The 14,716-nt window shown below is 32.7% G+C and overlaps 1 protein-coding gene across 1 annotated transcript in view; it reads left to right on the top strand.

Moving 5' to 3' along the window:
* LOC129255553 (ETS translocation variant 1-like) overlaps positions 1-14,478 on the top strand; it is a 67,160-nt gene extending 52,682 nt beyond the window's left edge. Inside the window, exons 7-10 of the mRNA XM_064097200.1 lie at positions 2,755-2,826; positions 4,713-4,876; positions 6,835-7,083; positions 8,375-14,478. Coding sequence (XP_063953270.1) covers positions 2,755-2,826; positions 4,713-4,876; positions 6,835-7,083; positions 8,375-8,530 — 641 coding nt within the window. The 3' untranslated portion in view covers positions 8,531-14,478. The remainder of the gene's footprint in view (positions 1-2,754; positions 2,827-4,712; positions 4,877-6,834; positions 7,084-8,374) is intronic.
* Positions 14,479-14,716: the final 238 nt, after the last annotated feature.

Here is a 14,716-nt window from a genome sequence, read left to right as displayed (position 1 = left end):
GATACATTTCCAGATGATGTACAAAAGGAAATAGATACAAGCAGCAATTTTAAAATATGAGTAGTAATACTATCAATAATTTCATGAAGATATAGTTATATCATAGGTGGATACAGGGGGAGGGGTTCGGGCCCACCCCCTATTGGCAGGGCCCCCCCCCAAAAAAAAAAAGGGGGAAAGAAAGACATTTTTAAAAAAGAAAAAGAAGGTTAAAGAGAGGAGAAAAAAAGAAGGGGAAACATAAGAGGAGGAAGATGAGGGGAAGACTTGGAGAATAATTTTTAAAATCTATCATGTCACTTATAAAATTTTCGCTTGCATTGCCTTTTAGGTGATACACATATCTTGCTCAATATGGAGCTTAAAATATCAAATTTTGAAGTCAATATACAAAAGACTGATTCAGCCCCCCCTTATGATCTTGGCACGTGATCACGAAGAAAATCGGCATTATCAGCATAATCTATAAAATATTTTGATCAAATTCTTTGAAAAATCTCATTTCAAATTAATTATGCTAATTTATGAGTGAAATAAAAAGTTTGCTCTAATTAATTAAATAAGACCCCTAAAATGTTTTTTTTTTGTTCACAGACTCCCCATAGGATTCTGATTAAATGTATTTTTTTTTTAAATTTGATATCATAATTATTGTCTTATGTATTTTAAAAAAATTCTTATGTATTTTTCTATTTTTTAAATACTTTTTCTTTCAATGGAAATCGTCAGGGACTTTATTCTGACCATAAACAAGATAAACTTGATTGAGTTTAATCAGTAAAAGGAGAAATAATGATACATTTACAAAATTTGTCCGAAAATACAATTTTCATTGGATTTGTTCACAAATTCACGTTTTTGAGCAATTTGGGGTCTGCAAGCACTTACAAAATGTTGCATAATTTCAGAAGCGTGCAACCAGGGGTCATGATTTTGGTCTCAAAAGTTGCCCGAGATTTAAAAGTAAAAAGTCAGAGAGTGACGCGGTCAAAAAAAAATTGCGCGGCAGATTTATTTTGAAAAGTCGTGAAAAGGGAAGGGGCTGAATCAGCCTCTTCCCAGTCTAATTAGGGTTAATCAGGCCAATGAAAAAGTTGATTTTCAGATCCAAGATGTCATTTTAAAACCCTTACAAAGAGTAGTCTGTTTGATTGATAACAAAAAAGGTTCACTGCTGGTGAGCATGTTCATTCAATGTTCATCACAAACCTCATCAACAGGAAGTAATTTTATCAAAGAAAAAATATCTCTGATTCAACCTTTCTCTTAATTGGGAACTATTTATTTGCTGTCACAAAACATAATTGAGAAATAACATTTTCTCCATTGTCAATCTTTTTTTACATTGGTTATTTTGCTGGAGTATCTTTTGTTTTTGATATACATTTATGCAGTGTAGATCTATATCTGTCAATTCTCTTATAACACCTACCTCAATTTATCAATATTCTACATAGACATGTTTTATTATAATTCATATTGAGAACAAATCACTGTTGCTTTGATTGGTAAGTGCTCAATTTTCCCCACTGACACGATTAAGGTATTAAGTATACATGTCATAACGTTAGGGTGTGTTTATGCTTCCATTGCGTAGACAGAATCAGCGTTTTCGAACGTTTCAGAACGCCGATCGCAAACATAGTTCTGGAGATCGCGATCTTCAACAATGAGTGATTTAAAGTACGGTGTTCAGTGTTGATGTTGAGGGCGTGAAAAGGCTGCTAAACCAAGCTCCAACACCGAGCTGGATTCTGAGGAGTGATACCGATTGCGTTATCGATAGCTTATGACGTCATGCCTCTGCGCTGTGCTGCTGACCATCTCAACTTTACGCGAGAAATTCTCAACGACGAAAGTGAAATCGGGGAGAAATTGCGCAATAAAATCTTATCATACAGAATGCAAAGTTAAAAATCACTGCATGAATCAGAAAGCGTAACTCTAATTATTTGAGCTCATCTTAACTGTAAAAGATAAATTTATGGGGATCTTTCATCGTGTTCGCTGCCTTTTCGTGAGCTACAGTTCATCAACACCAACACCGAACTTGAAGTCACAATTTTCCCAATCCCTGGGGGTTGGTGTTGCTGAATAGGGAAATCGCACGTAGATCGTCAACACCAGCCGCAATGCTGGGTTCAGCAGACGACATTCAACACCAGCCTTCTACACGAACTGACGGAAATACGTCATGTTTTCCGAAATGTTTTGAAATGTACCTTTTTATACCGTTCTGAAACATCGTTTAAATGAAAGTAAGCATGGACGCAACCTTGTTTTGGACTAATCACGTATGAAAACACTGATTCTGGCCTGAAAATTGGAAGCATAAACACGCCCTCAGAGACAGGAAATTAATAATGTAAAAGAAAACATTTCTGATTCAACCTTCCCCTCTGAAAGTTATTTATTCATACAAACATTATTGAGAAACCATATTTGAATTTTAGTTTTAGGTCTTCCAGAATAATTATGAAGATATTGATATGTTAAAAAGAAGATTTCATTCGCAATGCGTGGTCATGATTTCAAGGTAGTCTCCATTAAAAATCTTCTTCATATAAATTTGACACTTTTTCTGGAGCAGGAAATGGGGATTAGAAAATTCAATTTTTTTTTTATGTATGTGACTCATTTTTTTTGGAGGGAGGTCACAAGGAATTTTTAATTTCCTTTGAATGTGGCTTAAAATGGTCTTGTATTGCTTCACATGCTTAAGGTTGTCTTTGTTTTATTTTCTGTCATGAATAGGAGGCCAAGTGGATTGTGGAAGGGCATTCTATGACGATGCAAGTGTTCCAGAAAAGCCCCCAGAACAGCACAGTGAGTATACTAGAAAACAGACATTACATTTTTTTTCTCTTCTAGGGAAGATTCTGCATGAAAAATAAATTTTAAATATCAAGAGTAGAATAGTGGAGTGTTTTGGGTAAAGTAATTTAGATTTTTAGCTCATAAGGCCCGAAGTGCCAGATGAGCTTATGCCGTGGCGTGGCGTCCGTCCACAATTTTAAAATGCTTCTGCTTCGTCATTTCAGTTCTGTTTGCATTATAGGATAACACTAGGTGGGGGATTCAAAACTTCTGCACAGAACTTTAAAACTCATTAGATATGCTAATTTATGTGCATTTTCAAAATTCACAAAAAATGCTTCTTAAAGGGATGGTGCGGGCTGAAGGTATGTATAGCTTAATAAATAAAGTAGAATTCACTGAGCAAAATGCCGAAAATTTCATCAAAATCGGATAACAAATAATAAAGTTATTGAATTCTAAATTTAGCAATATTTTGTAAAAACAGTCATGAATATTCATTAGGTGGGCTGATGATGTCACATCTCCACTTGTTCTTTTGTATTTTATTGTATGAAATTAGGTTTATTCAAATTTTTTCCTCCAAGAACTAGAAAATTGGATTGACAACTGAAAATTAGTGCATTAGATATTTATTGCTGCAACTTATTTCATTATAAGGGAGGCATATTATTTACACAAGTATGAAATAATGAAAAAATTATGATTTTATGTAATAACATAAGACAACGGAAAGTGGAGATGTGACATCATCAGCCCACCTAATGAATATTCATGACGACTGTTTTCACAAAATATTGCTTAACTTTAAAACGTCAATAATTTTATTATTTGTTATCCGATTTTGATGAAATTTTCGGCATTTTGCTCAGTGGATTCTACTCTATGTATTAAGATATAAATATTTTCAGCCCGGACCATCCCTTTAATTTGTTGACCGATTTTAATTTTGTTTGCTTCCATCTGGTAGAGCTTCATGAGGTTCATCAAACTTCTACACAGAATTTTGAAATTTTGATTAGAAAAATTTTATGCTAAAATTATGCTTATTTTTCAAAATTCACATAAAATTCTTCTTCTTCTTTATATGTTGACCGATTTTGATTTTTTTTCCTTCATCAGATAGAGCTTCATGAGGTTCAACAATCTTGTACAAAGAATTTTGAAATTTCAAGTAGAAAATTATTTATGCTAATTTATGCAAATTCATAAATCTCAGAAAATACCTCTTCTTTATTTGTTGACCGAATTTGAAAATGCTTCTTCTTCGTCATTTCAAGTCCAATTTCAATTCTGTTTGCTTTATATGATAGCAGTAGGTTGGGGATTCAAAAATTGTACACAGTCATGATAATTCAAAGCTCTTTTTAACAGTGATTTAACTTCAGCAAGATTTGCTTCGAAAAGAAATGAAGCGATACTTTCTTTATTAATCTCTCTATGATTATTTTCATTAGAGGGAGATTCTCACCAAGTTAGCATGTGCATGTATTTACTCAATGACATTCTTTTTGGGAACAGAGCATGCTAATCTAGAAAATGGCAAGAATAAGAAAATATCAGTTGAAGTTAGTGTGTGCAGTCTATGGGTTGAAGCTGCAGTTGCCTTAGTGTGGAAGTGGCATAGTGTATTAGTTCTGCCTCTAGCCCTTGTAATCAAAGAATCTTGTTATAGCGCTAGCATCCTTGGCTAGACATCAATCTATACTTGTCTCTTTCCTCCCAGGTGTTCATCTCTCAGGCATGTTAAAAAGTTGTTGAATAAATAGGGATTAGTATATAGATTTAAGTGTGAGTGCATGTTTCTTAAATAATAATGTTTGTGTGTGTGTATATATATATATATATATATATATACATACTGACTTAGTGGAATTCATTTAATTTTAAACCAGATGAACCAAGACATGAGGTGGTTCGAGAAGGACCTCTTTACCACAGACGTGGCTCTCTTCAACTTTGGCAGTTCCTTGTAACTCTCCTTGAAGACCAGTCCAATGGTCACTTCATCGCATGGACCGGGCGTGGCCTGGAGTTTAAGCTCATCGATCCTGAAGAGGTGAATATTCACCTTTGCATTCATGATGGGATATTTAGTAAAGAATCTCTTTGAAGGGTGCATTGGAAAGTCAAATGAATAGACTTTGTTGGGTCCATGGTAGGGCTGAGTTAAAATGTTAAAGACAAGTCCACCCCAACAAAAAGTTGATTTGATTAGAAAGAGAAAAATCCAACAAGCCTAACACCGAAAATGTCATCAAAATCAGATTTTAAGTAAGAAAGTTATGACATTTTAAAGTTTCACTTAATTTCACAAAACAGTTATATGCACATCTGGTTTGGTATCCAAATGAGGAGACTGATGATGTCATCCACCTACTATTTTTTTTGTATTTTATTATTTGAAATACTAAATATCTTCTCCTCATTGTCAAGTGAGACAATGATTAATTCCTCCTGAACATGTGGAATTAGCATTGTTTGATACTTTATGGTTCAGTCAAGTTGGTCCTCATTGTCAAATCTGTAAAAAATGAAATATTGTATAATTCTAACAATAGAAAACAAAGTAAATAGTGAGCGAGGGACATCATTGACTGTCTCATTTGCATGTCACTGAGTTGTGCATATCACTGTTTTGTGAAAAATAAGCGAAACTTTAAATGTCATAACTTTCTTATTTTACATCCGATTTTGATGGAATTTTCAGCATTATGCCGGTTTGATTTTTCTCTTTTTATTCAAATCAACACTTTTTGAGGGTGGACTTGACCTTTAAACTCCATTCAAACAACAATAAAAAGCATAGACATTTTCCTATTCTCACAACATTTTTACTGTATAAAAAAAAGAGGCCCTTCTAAAAAATGTGCTGAATTTCACATTTCACATCTTTATATCCATGAAATGCCCATCTATTTTTATATTTCCTTGAATTCGTTTTGATTTAGTTGGAAACTATCAAGAAAATGAAGAATATTCCCCTCTTTCTTGACTCTGAAAGATCATTTCTAGTTGATGTCACACTCGGTCAACCTACATGAAAGTTTACATGTGGGACTACAATATTGTACTTATTGAAAACTGAAACTGGAAATGATCTTTCATAGTCAAGAAAGATGGCAATACTCTTCACTCTCTTGATAGTTGAAAATTCAAAGAAATATTGAAAATAGATGGGCATTTAATGGATATATAGATGTAAAATGTAAAATTTCAGCAAATTTTTTTATTTTTTTATTTTTTACACCCCTGTCCTGTTAATCCTAACTGCTAGTTACTACTAACAGCGTTTAAACATTTTAAAACATAAATGTAATTTCTCAGACCTTTCTCAGGCCTAGTCAGACCTAGCATGATAAAGTTGACTTTTTTTTAAAGGTTTTGAAATCTCCTCATTTCCAATTGACCAATCTCTAAAGGAAAGGGTCATGAATCTTAACTGATTTTTCAGCCTACTTATTTTACCTGATAAGCGATAAACTGTACTTGCTGAACTGTATGTGAATATTGTTTGACATTATTTTATTATTAATGAGAGACCATATATCAGTAATAAACCATGTAACAGACTGTAGGAGAACAGTATCAAATATTAAGTTTGGTCGTGGTTACCCTGCACTAATTGAAAAGTATGAAATTCATCAAGTTAAATACATGTATTTTAACATTCAAACTACCATTATTCTTATGTGAAATCTGTGATCATGAATCTTGGTTGCTTTCTTTGATGAATCAAAGGAAAGGCATCCCTTATTATCATTCAAAATGTAAACAAACTATCAAGTTTGATGGAAATATACGTTGCTTGTATAGCGCATATCACTGCCCATGGGCGTCTCTATGCGATTAATAGGAAAATAGACAAAGAAAGAGAGAGGATTAAAGCTTTAATGTAGACTGTCTCAATCATAAAACCACTTTATAAAACAATAAGTTTTGAGGCGACTTTTGAATGCAGAGCATGTAGATACCTCCATTATGGAAGAATAATATTGGATTTCTCTCTCACATCAGGTTGCGAGACGATGGGGTATTCAGAAGAACCGGCCTGCCATGAACTACGACAAGCTCTCTCGTTCACTGCGCTACTACTACGAGAAGGGTATCATGCAGAAAGTTGCTGGAGAGCGTTACGTCTACAAGTTTGTTTGTGACCCTGAGGCTCTCTTCATCATGGCATTTCCTGATGGTCTCCACACCCAGCTTAGGGTTTCCTTACCCCCTCCTCATGACCAAAGGCAACCCCCTCCTCAGATGAGACCGGTAAGAATAGCATCATTTCTTTACCAATATATTTATACATGTAAGACAGAGAGAGATAAGACCAGGGGATGTTTCACAAGGTGTTAAGTTTGACCTTAAATCACACTTAAATTCCCTGTTGCTTGTGGTATAGAAGGCATCACCACATTGGCCAAGTCATGCTAAGAGGACGCACACTATTGTGTATTAATCAATAAGATTGCATATTGTGTTACATATCTAGTGCGCATCAGCATTTAAGCATGACTCTACGTCACACTTAACTCTTTTTGTGAAAACCCTCAGTACATATACTTATTATGTATGAGAACAAGATATACATGTATTTAATTTCAATTACAATTTTTATTAATTTTTTTAAGATTAAAAACAGGCAGCATAAAACCCAAATAACGTAACAAAACAAAAAATTATTTGTATCATTTATTAAGTAAAAGTTGAACTGTTGCTCTCAACACAGAAAGAAAAATCTGAAGAATTACCACATAATTTTTGGTTGCTAACTTCAGCCTTCCTCAGCGATGACCAAAGTGACCCGATTTGACCTCGTGCAGTTAGCAGCCAAAAATTTTGTTAAAAATTCTTCGGGTTTTTCTTTATGTGTTGAGAGCAACAGTTCAACTTCTACTTATTTTCAACCAACACAGGTGAACTTTCATGATAGTGAAATTTATTATTGAAGAGTATGCCTGCTAAAAGTGAGCATTAGGGGCAACGGAGGGGGGGGGGGGGTGGTGATGGGATTGAGGATTTTATTTATACTTCCTCACAAGAAATTGTACAAAATTGATTATTATTAAAATTCATTATATAAAATATGCCTGGTAAAAGTATGCCATGAAGCAGGCAGTTGGGGCAAGGGTAGGGGGTGGGATGAGGTTTGTATTTATACTTGCTCACAACATATTGTTACAAATTGTGTTAAGATGCAGATAAGACAAATAAGGATATACGTACTATGTATAACAAAATATAAACCAAGAGATATGGCAAAGACATATCCTTATATATCCTTCTTAGGGATTAGATATAAGACCCAGCCATACAGTATGTAGTGCACAGATGCTTATGAATTACAAATAAGTCCAAGAGAAAAGACATATCCAGAAATGAATAATTTTAGAATTGAGTCATCTTCAATAGATCATGGGCCTTTGTGCTAGTTTCTTTATGACATTGTTTCTTTATGACAAAGTGTAAATTGTTTGTGTTTGTTTTTGTCATCTCATGTGCCATCACTTAAAATAGCAAGATGATTTGTGAGATTAAAATTTTCTCTCTTTTTTTGCAGATCCACCCGAAAAAAGAACCGGGAGTCATGACCCATCCGCCTCCCCAGCCCCCCAGTAGGACGGGGAGCAGTGAAAACTGTGACGTCTTTGTTCCTGACCTCAGCCATGCTAGTTCCTGCATGACAAAGTCATTCTCTGAGGGCTGTGTTTACTGAAAACCTCTTTCCTTCTCTTCCCCAAGGTCAATTCCTTCGGGGCAGGGAGGATCGATTCAAGAAAAACACTCTTTTTTGTACACACAGAGATTATACGAAAATTGCTTGTACTATAGTTGAATATGATGTTCACAAGTTTGATTTGTTAAATGACTTGCATTGTGTGTTCACTCACTTCTGTTATCACTGGTTTAAAAGTTATCTTATTTTTTTTACATTGAATAAGAGATAAGATGATAAGAAAGTGGTACACTATGGGAGTACTTTTGGCCTCACAGTGTTTCAAGAATTGATGGTATATGGTGTTAAAGATCCAAATATTTTCAAAACTGTAATCTTGTAGAGGTCAACCATCAAGAAGGCTCTGCAATGTTTTCCACTATAAATAATCAAATTTGTTGCCATTTAGCCATTGATATGATGATGAAAAATTATGATTGTATCACTAATGAAATTCAAATATTCAGTTTAAAAAAAATTATTCTATCTGTCAACTAAATACTATTAACACCACAAACTGCCAAATTGCAAAGCAAAAATTTGTTCCAAGATTACACAACCATCAACACCAAGCATTTAACACTATTAAGCTTGGAGTATTCTTTTTGATGTGTGGTGCCATATTTCATTACATTTCAATCAGAATCCGATCAGGCTGTGTACTTCAGTGCATTGTTTATGCAATTTCTTTGGAAAGATTTTCTCAAATATCATAGCAGGAAGTTCTCATTGGGCTCCAATATAGTACAAGTAAGTTTTAGAACAGTCTTTAAAGATAAGCTTCAGTAATAGATGAGTTGGTGCTTCGGATACTGAGAGTGACTTGATGTATTGATATTATAAGTATAAATTTCAGTGGGGAGTAAAATTGGCTGAGAAATGGCTCTAAAAACTCCCAAACAAAAGCATTGAATTTTGTATGACATCTGGAAAAAAAATCACTCATGTGTAAAATCAATTTAAAATTGTTAATTTGCCATGAATACAAAGCGCGGTGCACATCTTTGCAAGGAGCTGTAGGTATGAAAGTGTGGCTCAGACAGTGACTAATCATAAGAATTGAATTTAATCAAAAGTCGAAAGAAAAAGTGAGTGGATCATCAGATGATCACTCCCATGAATGTTTTCATGGAATTTGGACAATATAGTCATATGTAATCCATCAACTTGATGCCCTTCGCTCCCAATACTGAATCCGGTCTTTAAAACCTTTGAGCTTGTATTATAGTATTTTTGAAGAACCCTTCATGTTTTGTCTGTTGAAGAAATAGCTATTACAGTGAATTCTTTGAATCTTGCAGCTGCTTAGAAAGTCACTTTGTGTAGAATGGATTCATGCTAGTTGGTTATACCTCTTTGAAGATTAAAAAAATGTGATTACTAAAAAAAATTATGTCATGATTGTTTGATTTTTTTTGGTCTGATGTGAAATTGTTGTGTAACATCGATGCCTAAATGTTGGTATCACAGTATTGATCACTGATGTTCTGTACACCATGCGAGCATCATATAACATTAAAGTGTATATGTATATCTTGTGCATGAATTGATAACACTTCACACCATGGATTTTACACCATGCAAGCTTCATGCATTATCAGAATGTATATTTTGTGCATGATTTAATAACACTTTACACCATGGTCTTTACACCATGCAAGATTCACATAATATTAAGATGTATATCTTGTGCATGATTTGATAATACTTATTTGTAAGGGTTATGAGAAATGTATGATAGCCTTATCTTTTACTGTCTTTAGGAGGCGTTTTCACTCATATGAGTAGTACTATATTATCTCTCAGTACAGATAACTTTCAGTTCTACATTGGCGACGATGACATCAGTACATCAGGCTTACTCTATGAATAAGGGAAAGTCTATTATTTTTTACCAGTACAACGTAGACCTTATCAAAGATTGGTAATTTTGTATTTTTTTAAGAGAACAAAGTATATTTCATACCGATATTTGTCATCACATTTTATCAGAGATAATTGTATGTCAGGAAAGTATCTGAGTTTTTGCATGATTTGTGAATATATTCAACTGAATTTCAGATTTATTGTGAGATGTCATAAATGTGTTTCAGTGTTTCTATAACATAAATATCAGGTATTGGCATGTTGACTGCAGTATCATTATGTTGTGTAAAAATTTACTAATGAAATCTATTCCCCCTGTTTTGAAACCATTTCTCTGTAAAATATTTGCTTATTGAATTTTCTGCTTTCTGTTTTTAATAATTTACGGTTTCCCCATAGATCTGTATTTTTTGGTAAGTTTTTGAAGAGATGGAAAAAATCTTGAATTATTATATACAGTAGATTTCAAATTGTGTTTGCAAGATAAAGAGGCAGGTCAGTACCAGAAAAAGAAAGGTATCGTAATGAATTGGAAATATTGGTTATTGTGGTATTTTTAAAGTTACTAATTTTCTATTCAAATCTTTTGAATTTTTATTACTTATAATACAAAACCAGACTGAAGATTTTAAAAGATAATTAATCTTATGTTCAAATTTTGGATGGATCAAATTATTCATATTTTTAAAACATTGATTACTAAATGTGTCGAATGTCCTAAGAAGCTGTATTTTAGCATCATTAGTTCTACAGAGCAAGAGATCTGTTCATATTCCCCACTGCCGTGCACATGTATATAATACATATTTCATTTTTTGAAAAGACATCTCAGTATGTCTCTTTATATATTTATTTGCATACATACTCATGTTGTCAAGGAAGGATTTTGGTCAATTGCAAAATGGAAAACATAAATGATTGTTTCTAAACAAACTTACTATAAAAAAAATCAACAACATAAGGTTATGATTTAAATGATGTTTTATTGGTCACTTCAAGGAACATGCATTCAATACAGTTGAACAAATACAAATGATACATTGTAAGAAATTACATAACAGTTACACAACATAAATGGATAACCACTGTATCATGTCTCGCCACCTGTGTTCGTGGACACTCATTTTGTTAATATCGATTAATACTACTATCTTTTAATTCTATGTACACAGAAATGGTGGTGAAACTGCTGGTGTCTTTAACGAGATGAAGCATTTATTACACAATACATGTCGGAGTACAACAATAGTAATCCACCAAAAGAGAATAAATTGTGAGCTCTTATCATTAATTTACTGTTTTTAACAACCTCAGTAGAGGAATTATTTTAAATTTATTTCAAATTATTTCCCATAATCATTTCAAGTTGTATATGGATCTCTGTATTTTTCAAAAGTGCACTCATGTATTTGAGAGTTAGTTTAAGAGAAATAGACTTCTAAATTAAGAACAGTTGTTTGATAAAGAGCAGTTTTTTTTTTATATTGATTAAATACAATGATTAGCATACCAGCTGTTCTAATATATTTAGAAGTATTATTTCTAGGAAAGTGAGAAGTTGTAGAGATACAACAGAATGAGAATGGCATTCTCCAATTATTTCATTTTTTGTACATATTTTTCATGAAAAGTGTTGACCAGTGCCTAAAAAGGAAATCTTGTGTTTTTTTCTAATTGTCTAAGAGAATACAAAATCTAGATTAAAGAGAAAACAATTAAGAAGTGGAGAGATATATTGAAATGCAGAAAGTACTAGAAAGACAGAAAATATCTACTTTTATACCTTATCAGTGAGCAGAGTTTTAACAAAAAATCATCAATGTTTTTGTAGGAATTTAAATGGAAAAAGTTGGAGTTATTTTTTCATACTGTATTTCAAGATTTGTACAGATGTAGTGTATGGGATGCTGAAGATATTGCTTTGTTTCTCTCTGTCTTAATTTTTTTTTACTACATATCAAATGATTGATGTACATTGTATGTCTAGGTGGCTCACCAAATTGATAAAGATAGTGAAGTGTATCAGTATTCATATCATAAAGTTTGTACACACATTTTAATTATTGTACAGAAAATTTCACTTTCACATAAATTGGTAAAAATTAAAGTGTTGCACATATTGCTGTTTGTTCCAATTAAGTAAAACTTAGTGTTTGAAAGTGAAATTAAAGTTTGTTATCTCACCTTGGTATTCAGAATTAGGGCTGTGTATCTGCAATTTGGGTGAGGGATATAACTAAGGAGAATTTTAAAAGCGTAATATGATCTTGCCCAAAAATCAGTAAATTCAGCCCCAACAAAGGAAATGATTAAGTAACATTTTTTTAAATATCTTTACTTGGCTATCCACTTTCATAGAGATCTTTATGAAGTAAATATTACTGTTTAATGATGCCCAAAACTTATTTACGGAAGGGACCTATTCCACAAATATCTACAGAACTCCCCTGCTCAAGTGAAAATTTATTGTACAAAATCATCACAGCTGATGTCCCCCTTTCCCCTCCCTTTGTCTCTAATATAATCACATTGTATATTTACATTCTTTTATTTTGAACAAGAGTTGTACTTACATTATTCAAAGGTGGATTTTTAATGCTTTGCTTAATTTGATTTGGAGAATTTGTAAATAGCAAAAGCAGAATACAGCAGTTTTACTTTGTGAAAAAAAATGTGTTAAAATAGCAAACATTTTTATTTTGCTATATGTGTCTTTGTTAACATAAATTTGACCTTTGAGGGTAGGGTACATTTCTCAAAGAATATATAAAATTGAATAGTAATTGACACAGGACATTTTTCAAAAATGTCATTTTTATCACAAATTTTATCAACATTATCAAATATTTGCACTTGTGGATTCTAACATAAAAAATAGGTACTTTTTGTTATTGTAATCCGGTTGGTCACATCTGCTTAACTCTTGTATGTGTTAATTATCCTTTTCACTTTTAGTATTTCAGAATTCTCTTTTTAGCAGCATCTTGTTTAAAGCATTGTGAAATTACAGTCAGCAGGGCAGTCCTCAGCTTGTTTTGCTAATTTCTGAACCACTGTCTCTTCAAATTATCAGAACCCTTTCAAATAAAAGACTAACAATAGTTTGAGTTTTTTTTTTAATTGCTGCAGGTGTTTTGGGAATTTTCTCTGTCACTTGAAGTCTATCTCCTAATTATTTGAATGAATTAAAATAATGGTAGTTGTTTGAGTGAGTTGTCAATTGGATGAAGTGAAGCTGCAGATCTTAAGATCGCTAAGTGTTTTCTTATGAAAAAGTGCTGCAAAGTTATTCATATGGTACTGGGCAGTTTTTATGACATACATTGGCTATATCCTAATTGGCTATATGAAGCCAGAAACAAGAATTTAACCAAATGTCAGGTACAAATCCATATATACTTCCTTGATATGATATGTTAAAAATTAAATCTAGAGAAATCTTACTTGCAATTGAATATCAGGATTTTATTTTTCAATTCGCTTATAGTTGCTCTTGGTAATTTTTTATTTTTCCTGAAGCTTGGGTATGTCATCTAATGATATCACTTGTTAATATAAAGTTATAAAATTAAGAACTGGGAACATTAATTTGAAAAAGAATGTTAGCACCTTCCCTAGCCATTAGACTCATTGTCACTGTTTTGCACAGTCTTGAGTAGTGATTAAGATTAACATGTTACTTTTGATTTAAAGATTCAAATTCTACCATACTTTATAGATATCTTGACTCTTTTATTGCTCTAATAATTTCATTATGGAGGGACATAATCAATATATGCTTTAATCATGACTTTTGTTTTAATATTTACTTGAAATGAGTAATATGGCATATAAGAAATCCTAATGGCTTTATCAACCTTCATAGAACTCTCTGGTGAATAGCTTGGTTCTAACATTTATTTTGAATAATATAATTAAACCTCAAATTTTATAGTTGTATAAAGGCATACAAAACTTTTATAAAGCCTTTCCACATGATAATGACTTTGATTTCTTAGTTAATGTAAAATCATTGCAAGTTTCTATGTTTTGGGGCAGATGTTGCTTTTCTCATTAAATCACAGTGGTTTTGTACATAGCAACTTGGTGTGCTGATTTTGTGTTTCTTTGTTTTTATCTTTGTTTATGCAATAGTGATGAGAAGATCAAAATCTTTGTGTTGCAGTTGATCACTTTGAATCAAGATTGTCTTGAAGTCTCATGAGTGTGTGTTATGAGTTTTTACAGATGTATATAAATCAGATAGATGGGACCAGGGTTCAAACCTCTACATGAGTTTGTAACTTCCCCACATAATTATCTTGAGTTACAAGTTCACGC

This window comes from Lytechinus pictus, chromosome 3 (genome assembly GCF_037042905.1).
Source record: "Lytechinus pictus isolate F3 Inbred chromosome 3, Lp3.0, whole genome shotgun sequence".
NCBI lineage: Eukaryota > Metazoa > Echinodermata > Echinoidea > Temnopleuroida > Toxopneustidae > Lytechinus > Lytechinus pictus.
This window is presented reverse-complemented; position numbering and strand designations above follow the sequence as displayed.